This window comes from Cervus canadensis, chromosome 20 (genome assembly GCF_019320065.1).
Source record: "Cervus canadensis isolate Bull #8, Minnesota chromosome 20, ASM1932006v1, whole genome shotgun sequence".
NCBI lineage: Eukaryota > Metazoa > Chordata > Mammalia > Artiodactyla > Cervidae > Cervus > Cervus canadensis.
Window position 1 is genome coordinate 9,097,091 of NC_057405.1, and position 14,379 is coordinate 9,111,469.

The 14,379-nt window shown below is 37.3% G+C and overlaps 1 protein-coding gene across 1 annotated transcript in view; it reads left to right on the top strand.

The window, feature by feature from the left end:
* MANEA (mannosidase endo-alpha) overlaps positions 1–14,379 on the top strand; it is a 62,439-nt gene that overhangs the window by 18,354 nt on the left and 29,706 nt on the right. The window contains exon 3 of the mRNA XM_043439364.1: positions 13,606–13,715. Coding sequence (XP_043295299.1) covers positions 13,606–13,715 — 110 coding nt within the window. The remainder of the gene's footprint in view (positions 1–13,605; positions 13,716–14,379) is intronic.

Genomic DNA, 14,379 nt, shown 5'->3' on the forward strand with positions numbered 1-14,379 from the left:
TGACCCCATGGACTGCAGCAGGCCTGGCTTCACTGTCCATCACCAATTCCCACAGCATGCTCAAGCTCATGTCCATCGAGTCAGTGATGCCATCCAACCATCTCATCATCTATCGTCCCCTTCTCCTCCCATCTTCAATCTTTCCCAGCATCAGGGTCTTTTCAAAGGAGTCAGTTCTTCACATCAGGTGGCCAAAGTATTGGAGTTTCAGCTTTAGCATCAGTCCTTCCAATGAATATTCAGGACTGATTTCCTTTAGGATTGACTGGTTTTATCTCCTTGCAATCCAAGAGACTCTCAAGAGTCTTCTCCAACACCACAGTTCAAAAGCATCAATTCTTCCATGCTCAGCTTTCTCTATAGTCCAACTTTCACATCCATATATGACTACTGGAAAACCATAGCTTTGACTATATGGACCTTTGTCTGCAAAGTAATGTCTCTGCTTTTTAATATGTTGTCTTGGTTGGTCATAGATTTTCAAGCTTCTTTTAATTTCATGACTGCAGTCACCATCTGCAGTGATTTTGGAGTCCAAGAAAATAAAGGCTGTCACTCTTTCCACTGTCTCCCCATTTATTTGCCATGAAGTGATGGGACCAGATGCCATGACCTTCGTTTTCTGAATGCTGAGTTTTGAGCCAACTTTTTCACTCTCCTCTTTCACTTTCATCAAGAGGCTCTTTAGTTCTTTGCTTTCTGCCATAAGGGTGGCGTCATCTCCATATCGGAGGTTACTGATATTTCTCCCGGCAATCTTTTATTTTTTATTTTTTTAATTCTCCCAGCAATCTTGATTCCAGGTTGTGGTTTATTCAGCCCACATTTTGCATGATGTATTCTGCATATAAGTTAAATAAGCAGGGTGACAACGTACAACCTTGAAGTACTCCTTTCCCGATTTGTAACCAGTCTGTTGTTCCATGTCTAGTTCTAATTGTTGCTTCATGACCTGTATACAGATAGCTCAGGAGACAGGTTGAGTGGTCTGATATTCCCATCTCTTTTAAGAATTTTCCACAGTTTGTTGTGACCCACACAGTCAAAGGCTTTGGCATAGTCAATAAAGCAGAAGTAGATGTTTTTCTGGAACTCTCTTGCTTTTTCGATGATCCAGTGGATATTGGCAATTTGATCTCTGGTTCCTCTGTCTTTTCTAAATCCAGCTTGAATATCTGGAAGTTCACGGTTCATGAATTGTTGAAGCCTTCTTGGAGAATTTTGAGCATTGCTTTGCTAGCCTGTGAGATGAGTGCAATAGTTGGTAGTTGGAACATTGTTTGGCATTGCCCTTCTTTGAGATTGGAATGAAAACTGACCTTTTCCAGTCCTGTGGCCACTGCTGAGTTTTCCAAATTTGCTGGCATATTGAGTGCAGCACTTTCACAGCATCATCTTTTAGGATTTGAAATAGCTCAACTGGAATTCCATCACCTCCACTAGCTTTGTTTGTAGTGATGCTTCCTAAGGCCCACCTGACTTCGCATTGCAGGATGTCTGGCTCTAGGTGAGTGAGCACACCACCGTGATTATCTGGGTCACTAAGATCTTTTTTGTACAGGTCTTCTGTGTATTGTTGCCACCTCTTCCTAATATCTTCTGCTTCCGTTAGGCCCCTACCATTTCTGTCCTTTATTGAGCCCATCTTTGCGTGAAATGTTCCCTTGGTATCTCTGATTTTCTTGAAGTGATCTAGTCTTTCCCATTCTATTGTTCTTCTCTGTTTCTTTGCACTGATTGATCACTGAGGAAGGCTTTCTTATCTCTCCATGCTATTCTTTGAAACTCTGCATTCAAATGGGTATATTTTTTTCTTTGCTCTTTAGATTTTTGCTTCTCTTCTTTTTGTAGCTATTTGTAAGGCCTCCTCACACAACCATTTTGCCTTTTTACATTTCTTTTTGTTGGGGATGGTCTTGATCACTGCCTCCTGTACAATGTCACGAACCTCTGTCCATTATTCTAATATTTGTTTTTTGTGTGTGGAATCTTTAGAGTTTTCTACATATAAGATCATATCATCTGTAAACAGAGATAATTTTGCTTTCTTTCCTGTTTGAATGCCTTTTACTTCTTTTTGTTTCCTAATTGCTGTCTAGAACTTCTAGTATTGTGTTAAATTGAAGTGGTGAATGTAGACCTCCTTGGCTTGTTCTTAATCTTTGAGGAAAAGCTTTTAGTCTTTTGCTATTGAGTATGCTGGCCATTGTGGCTACTTTATATAAAATTTCTGTTATGTTATGGTAGTTTTGTTTTATTTTTTCTATGCCTAGTATTTGAGTGTTTTCATGAAAAAGTGTTGAGTTTTGCCAGTTGCTTTTTTTGCATCATTTGAGATGACTGTTTATTTTTCCCTTCATTCTATTAAGGCAGCATATTACATTGATCAATTTCCATGTGTTGCATCATCCCAGCACTCCGGGGATAAACCATACCTAGTCATGTTGTGTAATCCTTTAGTGTGCTGCTAAATTGAACTTGCTAACGTCCTGTTGGAGAGTTGCATCAGTGCTCATAAGGGATAGTCGTTTATAGTTTTCTTGTGTTTTGCTCTTGCTTTGCTATTAAGGTAATGCAGATATCATAGAATGAGTTAGAAAATGTTTTCTCCTCTGGTTTTTGAACAGTTTGACAATGATTGTTTCATTTCTTCTTTAAATATTTAGTAGAATTCACCCATGTGAAGCCATCTTGTCTAGGGCTTTTTCTTCCTTTGTCAGGAGATGTTTGTTTATAGATTCAGTTTCCTGAATAGTGATGCTGCTAAGTCGCTTCAGTTGTGTCCGACTCTGTGCGACCCCATCGACGGCAGCCCACCAGGCTCCCCCGTCCCTGGCCTTCTCCAGGCAAGAATGGAGTGGGTTGCCATTTCCTTCTCCAATCTGAATAGTGGTAGTCTATTCAAATTGTTTATTTCTTCATAATTCAGTCTGGATAGGTTTTGAGCTTCTAGGAATTTGCCCATTTTATCTAGGCTATCAAATTTGCTCGTATAAAATTTGTCCTGGTACTTTATAATAATCATTTTGCTCCTGTAGAATCAGTAGTAACATTCTGTCATCTTTGATTTTAGTAATTTCCACCGTCTCTCTTTTCCTCTTAGTTCATCCAGCTAAGGTTTGTTCATTTTATGACCTCTTCTGAAAACCAAAGTTTGGTTTCATTGATTTTCTCCATTGTTTTTCTATTTTCTGTTTCATATATATCTTATCTAAGCTTTATTATCTTATTCCTCTTCTAGCTTTAGAATTATTTTGTTGTTCTTTTTCTAATTCCTTAAATTTGTAAAGTTAAATTGTTTGAGATTTTCCTTGTTTTTTAGATGTAAGCATTTACAGCTATTAGTTTACCCTTTAGTATCACTTTGGCCACATATCATAAATATTGGTGTATCATATTTTTGTTTTGTTCATCTCTAAAGTGTTTTCCGGTTTCCCCTATGATTTTTTTTTTTTCTTTAATCCTTTGGCAGTTTAATCTTTACTCTTAACATAGTTACTTGTATGGATTAATTTTCAAATGTTGAATCTCATCCTTTATTCTTAAAATAAACTCTATTTGGTGATGATTTGTTATCCTGTTTGTATATTGCTAAATCCTATTTGCTCATCTTTTTAAAGGATTTTGCATCTTTTTTCATATGAAATATTGGCGATATTGGTCTGTGATATTCCTTTTTTGATGTGTTTTGTTTTTTGTTGTTAGATTAGTTTATGACCTCATGGAAGTCTTCCTTCTTTCATATTCTGGAAGAGATTGCATAGAACTGATTTTTTTTTTTCTTTCTTACTTGATAGAATTCACCTGTGAAATCCATTCTCTTCGGCTAGTAGGTTCATTATTTTTTTTTAACTACAAAATGAATTTCATTAATAGACATAGGACTGTTCACATTATTTATTCTACAGTGACTTTAGATACTTTCATTTTTTAAAGAACTGGCCTATTTCATTGAATTTTTTAGTTCTTGGACATGGAGTTGTATGTATTATTTCTTTCTAATGCTTTTAAAGCCTCTTACACATCTGCTTTTGAGAATCTGTTTCTGTTCTCCTTTTCTGGTCAGTGTTCATAGAGTATGACTGCTATTGTTGACTCAGTGACCCAACTTTTGGTTTCATTGATTCCTTGGTAAAACAGTGTGTGTTCTGCTGCCGTTGAATGGACTGTCTTATAAATGCCAGTTAGCTCATGTTCTTGGTGGTGTTGTTGAGATCTTCTTTAGCCTTGTCTATGTTCTGTTTGTTTTATCAGTTACTGACAAAGCACTTTTCAAGTCCCCAGAAAACAATTGTGGATTCATCTATTCCTCCTTTCAGATTTGTCAGATTTTGCTTCATATATTTTGAGGTCTTTTTTAAGTACATAATCATTTAGGACTGTTATATCTTTGGGGATAATTGAGACCTATATTATTATAAAACAATCCCTCTTTATGCTGGCAATATTCTTTGTTTTGAAGTCTGCATTGATTCACATTGTTATAACAACTGCTCCTCTCTCTGATTAACTTCTGTCTCCTGTATCTTTTATCATTCTTTAGCTTTTAACTTATCTTTGTCTTTATACTTAAAGTGGCTTTCCTGAACACAGCCTATGGTTCAGTTCTGTTCAGTCACCCAGTCAAGTCTGATTCTTTGCAGCCCCATGGACTGCAGTATGCCAGACCTCCCTGTCCTTCACTAACTCCTGGAGCCTGCTCAAACTCATATCCATTGAGCTGGTGATGCCATCCAACCATCTCAACTTCTGTCATCGCCTTCTCCTGCCTTCAGTTTTTTCCTGCAACAGGGTCTATTCTGATGAGTCAGCTCTTCACATCAGGTGGCCAAAGTATTGGAGCTTCAGCTTCAGCATCAGTCCTTCCAATGAATATTCAGGACTGATTTCCTTTAGGATGGACTGGTTGGATTTCCTTGCGGTAGAAGGGACTCTCAAGAGTCTTTGCAACATCACAATTCAAAAGCATCAATTCTTCAGCATTCAGCCTTCTTTATGGTCCAACTCTCACATCCATGCATGAGTACTGGGAAAACCATAGCTTTGACTGTATGAACTTTTGTTGCAAAGTAATGACTCTGCCTTTTATACGCTTTCTAGGTTGGTAATAGCTTTTCTTCCAGGGAGCAAGTGTCTTTTAATTTCATGGCTGCAGTCACCATTTGCAGTGATTTTGGAGCCCAAGAAAATAAAGTCTGTTATTGTTTCTCCATTTATTTGCTATGAAGTGATGGGACCGGATGCCATGATCTTCACTTTCTGAAAGTTGAGTTTAAAGCCAGCTTCTTTACTCTCCTCTTTTCATCTTCATCACGATGTTCTTTAGTTCTTCTTCGGTTTCTGCCATAAGGGTGGTGTCATCTGCATATCTGAGTTATTGCTATTTCTCCTGGCAGTCATGATTCCAGCTTGTACTTCATCCACCTGGTATTTCTCATGATGTACTCTGCATGTAAGTTAAATAAGCAGGGTGACGATATACAGCCTTGACACACTCCTTTCCCAATTTTGAACTAGTTTGTTATTCTCACTCTTGTTGTTTGGTTCTCACTCTTGCTTCTTGACCTGCATACAGATTTCTCAGGAAGCAAGGAAGGTGGTCTGGTATTCCCATCTCTCTAAGAATTTTCCACAGTTTGTTGTGATCCATACAGTCAGAGGCTTTATTGTAATCAGTGAAGCAGAAGTGGATGTTTTTCTGGAATTCTCTTGCTTTTTCTATGATCCAGCGGATGTTGGCAATTTATTCTCTGTTTCCTCTGCCTTTTCTAAATCTAGCTTGAATATCTAGAAGTTCTCGGTTCACATACTGTTGAAGCCTCTCTTGGAGAATTTTGAGCATTGCTTTGCTAGCCTGTGAGATGAGTGCAATTGTGCGTTAGTTTGAAATAACTCAGCTGTAATCCCATCACCTCCGCTAGCTTTGTTCGTAGTGATGCTTCCTAAGGCCCACCTGACTTCACATTCCAGGATGTCTGTCTCTAGGTGAGTGATCACACCATCCTGGTTATCTGTGTCATAAAGATCTTTTTTGTATAGTTCTTCTGTGTATTCTTGCCACCTCATCTTACTATCTTCTGCTTCTGTTAGGTCCATACCATTTCTATCCTTTATTTTGCCCATCTTTGCATCAATGTTCCCTTGGTATCTCTCATTTTCTCGAAGAGGTCTCTAGTCTTTCACACTCTATTGTTTTCCTCTTTTTCTTTGCATTGATCACTGAGGAGGGCTTTCTTATCTCTCCTTGTAATTCTTCAAAACTCTGCATTTAGGTGGATATAGCTTTCCTTTTCTCCTTTGCCTTTCGCTTCTCTTCTTTTCTCATAATATGGTTTATTTATGTGGTTGGACTGATTGAAATCGGCTGTCTTTTCAGTCTTGGTATTTCTCCCGTTCTTTATTTCTCTTATTCTGTATTCCTTTGGGTTGGTTAAACTTTTTATGGTTACATTTAGTACCTGCTGTTTGCTTTGTTGTTACTCAGTCACTAAGGCATGTCGATTCTTTGTAAGCACATGAACTAGAGCACGCCAATCTTCCCTGTCCTTTGCTATCTCCCAGAACTTGCTCAAACTCATGTCCATTGAGTTGACAATGGCATCCAAGCATTTCATCTTCTGTTGTCCCCTTTTCCTCTTACCCTCAATCTTTCCCAGCATCAGAGTCTCCCAGTTCGACAGCTCTTCGCATCAGGTAGCCAAAGTATTAGAGCTTCAGCATCAGCCCTTCCAATGAATATTCAGTGTAAATTTCATTTAGGATTGACTGCTTTGATTTCCTTGTGTCCGAAGGACTCTCAGGAGTCTTCTCCAGCACCACATTGAAAGCATCAATTCTTCGGTGCTCAGCCTTCTTTATGGTCCAACTATCACACCTGTGCATTACTGCTGGAATAAAAAATAGCTTTGACCATACAGACCTTTGTTGTCAAAGTGATGTCTCTGCTTTTTAATATGCTCTCTAGGTTTGTCATATCATAGGCTTTCTTCCAAGGAGGAGGCATCTTTTAATTTCGTGGCTGCCGTCACCATCCACAGTGATTTTGCAGCCCAAGAAAATAAAATGTTACGCTTTCCCCATCTATTTGCCGTGACATGATGGGACTGGATGCTGTGATCTTTGTGTTTTGAATGTTGAGTTTTAAGCCAGCTTTTTCACCCTCTTTTTTTACCCTCATCAAGAGGCCCTTTAGTGCCTCTTCACTTTCTGCCATTAGAGTGGTATCATCTGTATCCCTGAGGTTATTGGTGTTTCTCCTCTCAATCTTGATTCCAACTTTACAGTCATCCAGCCCAGCGTTTCACATGATATAAGTTGAATAAGCAGGGTGACAGTATTCAGCCTTAATGTATGTCTCTCCCAATTTTAAACCAGTCCATTATTCCATGTCCAGTTCTTACTGTTGCTTCTTGTCCTGAATACAGGTTTCTTAGGAGGCTGGTAAAGTGCTCTGGTATTCCTCTCTCTTTTTTAAGAATTTTCCAGTTTGTTGTGATCCACACAGTTAAAGTGTTTAATGTAGTCAATGAACCTGAAGTAGATTTTTTTTTTTTTTAATTGCTTGCTTTTTTCTATGATCCAGCAAGTGTTGACCATTTGATCTCTGGTTCCTCTGCCTTTTCTAAATCCAGCTTTTATATCTGGAAGTTCTTGGTTCATGTACTGTTGAAGCCTAGCTTGAAGGATTTTGAGCAGTACCTTGCTAGCATGTGAAATGAGGGCAATCGTTTGGTAGTTTGAACATTCTTTGGCATTAGAATTGGGATTAGAATGAAAAATCACCTTTTCCAGTCCTGTGACCACTGCTGAGTCTTCCATATTTGCTGGCATATTGAGTAAAGCACATCAACTGTGTTATTTTTTAGGATTTTAAATAGTTGAAGCTTTAATTCCGTCACCTCCACTAGCTATGTTCCTACTAGTATATTCTAAGGCCCACATGGTTCATATTCCAGGATCTCTGACTTTACATGAGTGATTACACCATCGTGGTTATCCAGGTCATTAAGAGCTTTTTTGTAGAGTTCTGTGTATTCTTGCCACTTCATCTTAGTCTCTTCTGCTTCTGTTAGGTCCTTGCCATTTCTCTTGTTTATCAGTCCTGTGTTTCCATGAAATGTTCTCCTGGTATCTCTGATTTTCTTGAAGAGGTCTCTAGTCTTTCCCATTCTACTCTCTCCTCTTATTTCTTTGCATTGTTCACTTAACAAGGCTTTCTTATCTCTCCTTGCCGTTCTCTGGAACTCTGCATTCATTTGTGTATATCTGTACCCTTCTTCTTTGCCTTTCGCTTCTCTTCTTTTCTCAGCTCTTTGTGAGGCCTCCTCAGACACCATTTTGCCTTTTTGCCTTTCTTTTCTCGGGGATGGTTTTGGTCAGCGCCTCCTGTACAATGTCACGACCCTCTGTCCACAGTCCTTCAGGCACTCTGTCTCTCAGATCCAATCCCTTGAATCTGTTTGTCACTTACACTGTATAATCATAAGGGATTTGATTTAGATCATATCCAAATAGCCTAGTGGTTTTCTGTACTTTCTTCAATTTAAGTCTGAATTTTTCAATTTGTAGCTCATAATCTGAGCCACAGTCAGCTCCAGGTCTTTTTTTCCTGACTGTATAAAGCTTCTCTGTCTTTGGCTGCAAAGGTTATAATCAGTCTGATTCCATTGTTGACCATCCAGTGATGTCTACGTGTAGAATCATTCTGTTGTTGGAAGAGGGTGTTTGCTATGACCAGTGTGTTCTCTTGGCAAAACTCTTGTTAGCTTTTGCCCTCCTTCATTTTGTACTCCAAAGCCAACTTACCTGTTATTCCAAGCATCTCTTGATATCCTACTTTTGCATTCCAGTCCCTAGTATGAAAGGGACATCTTTTTTGGTGTTAATTCTAGATGGTCTTGTAGGTCTTCTTAGAACCATGTGACTTCAGCTTCTTCAGCATCAGTGGTTGTGGCATGGACTTGGATTACTGTGATGTTGAATGGTTTGCCTTGGAAATGAGCCGAGATCGTCCTAAGATGTCAGTGTTCACTCTTCACATCTCCTGCTCAACAACATCCAGTTTACCTTGATTCATGGACCTAACAGTCTGGGTTTCTGTGCAATATTGTTATTAAGAGCATCGGACTCTACTTTCACCACCAGACTCATCCACAGCTTGGCATCTTTTCCACTTCAACCCAGACTCTTCATTCTTCCAGAGCTATTTCTCTGCTCTTCTGAAGTAGCATATTGGACACCTACGGACTTGGGGGGCTTATCTTATCTTATATTTTTGCCTTTTCACACTGTTCACGGAATTCTCAAGGCAAGAATACTGAAGTGGTTTGTCTGTCATTCCCTTCTCCAGTCTCAGATGGTAAGGTTAAAAATATGTATATTAGAGCTTTGAAATTTACCCCAGAGGTACTGGATGCATTTGTATTTGTTTTGTATTTTTTGCCCCAATCATTTTTTTTGGTAATTTCTTATGACTTGCCTAATTACATGACCCTTTCCTCAGCTCTGATGTTCATGAAGCTTTTGAAGGCATTTTTTATTATTACCTTTAGTGATTTTTTTTTTTGCTTGTTTTTTTTTTTTCTCCAGCATTTCTATTTAATTCTTTTAGTTTTCATCTCTCTGCTAGTATTTCCCACCTGACCTTATATGTTGACTATCTTTCCTATTAGATCTTTTAACATTAAATCATAATAATAATTTTAAATTCCTTGTTTAATGATGTAAGCATCTATTTCAGATCTGAGCCAGTCTTTCTCTATTGAATGCTTTGACTGTGCATTATTTTTCTTGCTTTGTATAATGTCTTATTTTTTTTTTTTGAAATTGTCATCCTGTGTAGTAGCAATAGTGTTTATGTGTGGAAATGGCATTTCCATTTTGCCTTTCTTTCTATTAACTCTTTAGTTTGAAAGAATGTTTGAGATGTTTGAAAGAAGCACCAAGTGTGTTCCCCATATGTAAGAGAAACTATCATGAGCTCTGTTGAGGTAAACAAAAGCAAATTTACTTACCATTTTACTGTCTTAAATATTTTATTTAATAATTCTTTTTATTAATTTTTTAAATTACTTTTTGGAAGAAGTCCCACTCTGCATAATGCATTCTCTCATGTATGATTTTTAAAACAGACTTTTAGGTTATGAACTAAATTTATTCCCATTTTACAAACATGAAGACTTAAGTAGGCTAACTTACCTAAAGATAAACATCTATCAGATGACAAAATTGGACTGGATTTTCTGGGTCTATCTGTTTCCTACCTGTATTCTTAAGTATTCCCCTCTTTATAATCACTTAGCTTAACAAAAATATTATTGTTGGGTATCACTTATATTGAAGGTCTTGTGATAAGTGCTGTGGAGGGAGGACGTTATCATTATGAAGTGATCTGCATTTAATATACTAATGTTCCAAGAATGGACTTTAAGAGTATCCTTTTTCACTTAGCAGTTGGAATGGTAGAAATATGCTGTAATAGATTTTATGTATAAATTATACTTGGTCAACATATTTTAGAGAAACCTCTCAGGTTACTCTGAAGGATTCATTATCATTTTAAATGGACCAGTTCCCCTCAGAAGTAGGAGCATCATTGGCTTGGTTCCTAGGCCATTACTTATTCAAAGTTCATGAGTAACACAGCCCAAAATACACTTTACAAAGATAAATTGGATTATGGAGCACAATGTGGGGATATAATTCAACATGTAGAAGTGATAATCGATACAGTAAAACAGCTGAAATACAATAATAGGATAAGGAAGAACAAGGAACACTTTCCCTAAGCCTTAGAGTATTATCTTCAGCAAGGATAAAGAGGAAGAAAAAATCACTGGACAAGAAGCAGTTGGTAAGTTGTTTGGAGAATCAGTGTATTAGCAATGCTATACAATAGAAATTTCTATGATATTGAAAATACTCTATATCTGTGTTTGCCAATACAGTAGGAAATACTAGCTACTTTACATTCTCTGTGGAGTTAGAGGACCTCCCGTGCGTTGTCCACCTGGGATTTCATCTGCTGATTTTGGGGGCGGGCTTACCTCTGCCAGTTATGCTTAGGGCAGACTGACTTCCTTGCTCAGTTACCTCTCTGACTTCACATTTTCACTTCATTCTAGACAGGTAGTTAGTTCTTTACTTTCTTCAGCTCTTTGACCTTTGGAAGTTTTTGTTCCCATTTTTATTTAATAGTTTGTTTTTGTTGGGAATTTTGGTCTGAGTATCCTAATCTACTGTTAGAAACAGGAATCTTGTTTTGCTTTTAATTTCATGGAAACATGCCATGTTCATAATTTTCTGAACTCTGTGGCATAAACTTTCTTTTGTATGTTTCTCCTTTATATTATTTTCTCATGTTCTCTCTCCTTTCTTTTTTTTTTTTGCAGGGTTTTTCGGTAGGTCCCATGTTGAGAAAATGTGTAATGTCGCTTTTCATTGGTGACACTTTACAATCAATTTATATGAAGTTTACAATCACATTACGTAAAACTGATGTACTTCTTACAAGCTGGGAACATTGGCAGATTAAATGTTTGATCAATTGTCTCCAGAGTTTCCTCGTCAGTTTTTTTTTTTTTTTTTTTAACGACTGCTTTCATGGCTCCCTAAAAGCTCCCCTGAAGCCCCATGTATTATAATTTTTTTTCTGCCTCAGTGTTTTTGTTGCTGTTTTTATATTTTTCATAAAACAAAATTGTATAGGGGACAGATACCTTTTTTCCTGTTCACCTCGAAGTTCTGTTTTGTTTCTGTAGGTGGGACTACTCTGTACTGGTTTTCTTGTATTTGCTTTGTTTGTTGGATCCAACTAGGTTGTATCCAGCTCTTATTGTGACCCTATGAACTATAGCCTGCCAGGCTCCTTGTCCAGAGGATTTCCCAGGCGAGAATGCTGGAGTGGGTTCCCCTTTACTTCACCAGGGGATGTTCTGACCGAGGGACTGAACCCATGTCTCCTGCATTGGCAGGCAGATTCTTCATCCATGAGCCACTGGGGACATGGCATAGATAACACAAAGTTTAAGTCTTAAATTTCATTCTCTGACAGTTTCTAACTTTGCCTTTTTTGCTTGCTATTTTCATTTCCACATGCTTGTCTTTTGATAACATTGTATTTTTCCCCTTGTCTTAAAGAGTCTGTTGAATGATTCAGAGGTGGCTCAGACTGAAGAATCTACCCACAATGTGGGAGACCTGGGTCAATCCCTGGGTCAGGAACATCCCCTGGAAAAAAGGATGGCTACACGCTCCAGTATTTTTGCTGGAAAATTCCATGGACAGAGGAGCCTGGTGGGCTATACTCCATGTGTTGGCAAAGAGTCAGACCTGACTGAGCTACTAACCTTTCACTTTCTTTCACTTTCACCATATTTGGTGGCTTCTTGCTTTATGTATGTAATGAGGGTTTGAATTCGTTGATTTCAAAGGTTTCTTCCCCTAGTTAGTAATTTCTTTGCAAGCTTATTGTTTTTAAAACTTTCTTTTTGTAGTTTATTAGTTCAAAAGCAAGTAGGTATCATAGGGATAAACTGTAATTTTAAAATTCCTTGAGTCTAATGTTAAGTGATACTGATCCACACAAAAATTTGCACTTACATGTTTATAGCAGCTTTATTGTTATAATTGCCAAAAATTGTAAGAAACATAGATGTCTTCAACAGGTAAATGGATAAACTACGGCACATTGATACAGTGAAGTGTTATTTAGCAATAAAAAGAGTGAGCTGTCAAGTCGTAAAAAGATATGAATGAAACTTCAATGCACATTTCACAGTATAAGAAGCCTGTCTGAAAATGTTACTTTATGATTCTATCTATATAACATTCTGAAAAAGGCAAAATATATAGAGACAGTAAAAAGATCAGTGATTTTCTGGGGGATTGAAAAGAAGAAAGAGGAATTATTAAGTGGAGTGCAATGGGTTTTGAAGACAGTAAAACTATCCTTGTGTAATAATGTAATAAATAGTGGGTTCATGACACTATACATTTGTCAAAAGCCTTAGAACTGTGCAATACACAGAGGGAACCCTAATGTAAACTGTGGATTTTAGTTAATAGTGATGTATCTACATTGGTTCATCACAGTTGTAACAAATTTACCACACTAATGTAAGATGTTAATATTAATGGAAAAACTGTGGCATGGAGGATGGTAAGTAGGAGAGGAGAATACAGAAACTCTTATTTTCTGTATAGCTTTTCAATAAATCTAAAACTTATTTTTAAAACTAAAATCTGTTAATTAAAAGATAATAATGCCTGAGAAAAGGTTAAAGTATTGAGCATACAAAGTAATGGAATAACTATGCTAAGTCACGTCAGTCGTGTCCGACTCTGCGACCCCGTGGACAGCAGCCCACCAGGCTCCCCTGCCCACGGGATTCTCCAGGCAAGAACACTGGGGTGGGTTGCCATTTCCTTCTCCACGAATAACTATAAGTGGTATCTAAGTAAAGTAACAAAATAACATTATTTGAGAATATGTTTCTTTTTATTGTTAATACAGTCCTTATCTGTCTTATTATTTTTTTTAACAATACCTATAGTCTTTTCTGTTCCTGTGTTCATTTTTATTTTCTTTTTGGTTGTTTCTATTAGGTGTACTAGCCCTATCTTGGTACCCACCTGATTTGAATGATGAGAATGGAGAACCTACTGATAACTTGGTACCAACTATTTTGGATAAAGCTCATAAATATAATCTGAAGGTATTTAATTTACTTTATTGAGATATAATATTAGATTAGTTTAAGGTGTTCAAGCATAATGATTTGATATATGTATATATTGTGAAATAATTGTCACAGTCTAGTTAATTTTTATCACCACACATAGTTCCTTTTTTTTTTTCCTATGATGAGGATTTTTAAATTGTATTCTTTTAGCAACTTTTAAATATACCATGCAGTATTATTAACTATAGTTATGAAGCTGTACTTTACATCCCGGAAGCTTACTTATTTTATAACTGGAAGTTTATGCTTTTTAGCTATCTTCACACACTTTACCCACCCCCTGTCTCAAGCAGTCACAAACCTGTTCTCTGGATCTGTGAGTTGGTTGTTTTATGTTTTGTGGGTGTGTGTGTGGTTGCTGTTTTGTTTTTGATTCTGTATATAAGCAAGATCATATGGTATTTGTCTTTCTCTGACAGACTTATTTCACTTAGCATAACACCCTCAAGGTTAATTGATGTTGTCACTGGCGGCAACATTTCCTGGTTTGTTGTTGTTTTTTTTTTTGACTGAATAATATAGTATTTTTGTGTGTGTGTGTATACAGAAACCATTTTTCATTACTCATTCATTCATCATTATGGATGCTTCCAGCATAAATATTTCCATTTCCTGGGTATTGTAAATAATGATGCAG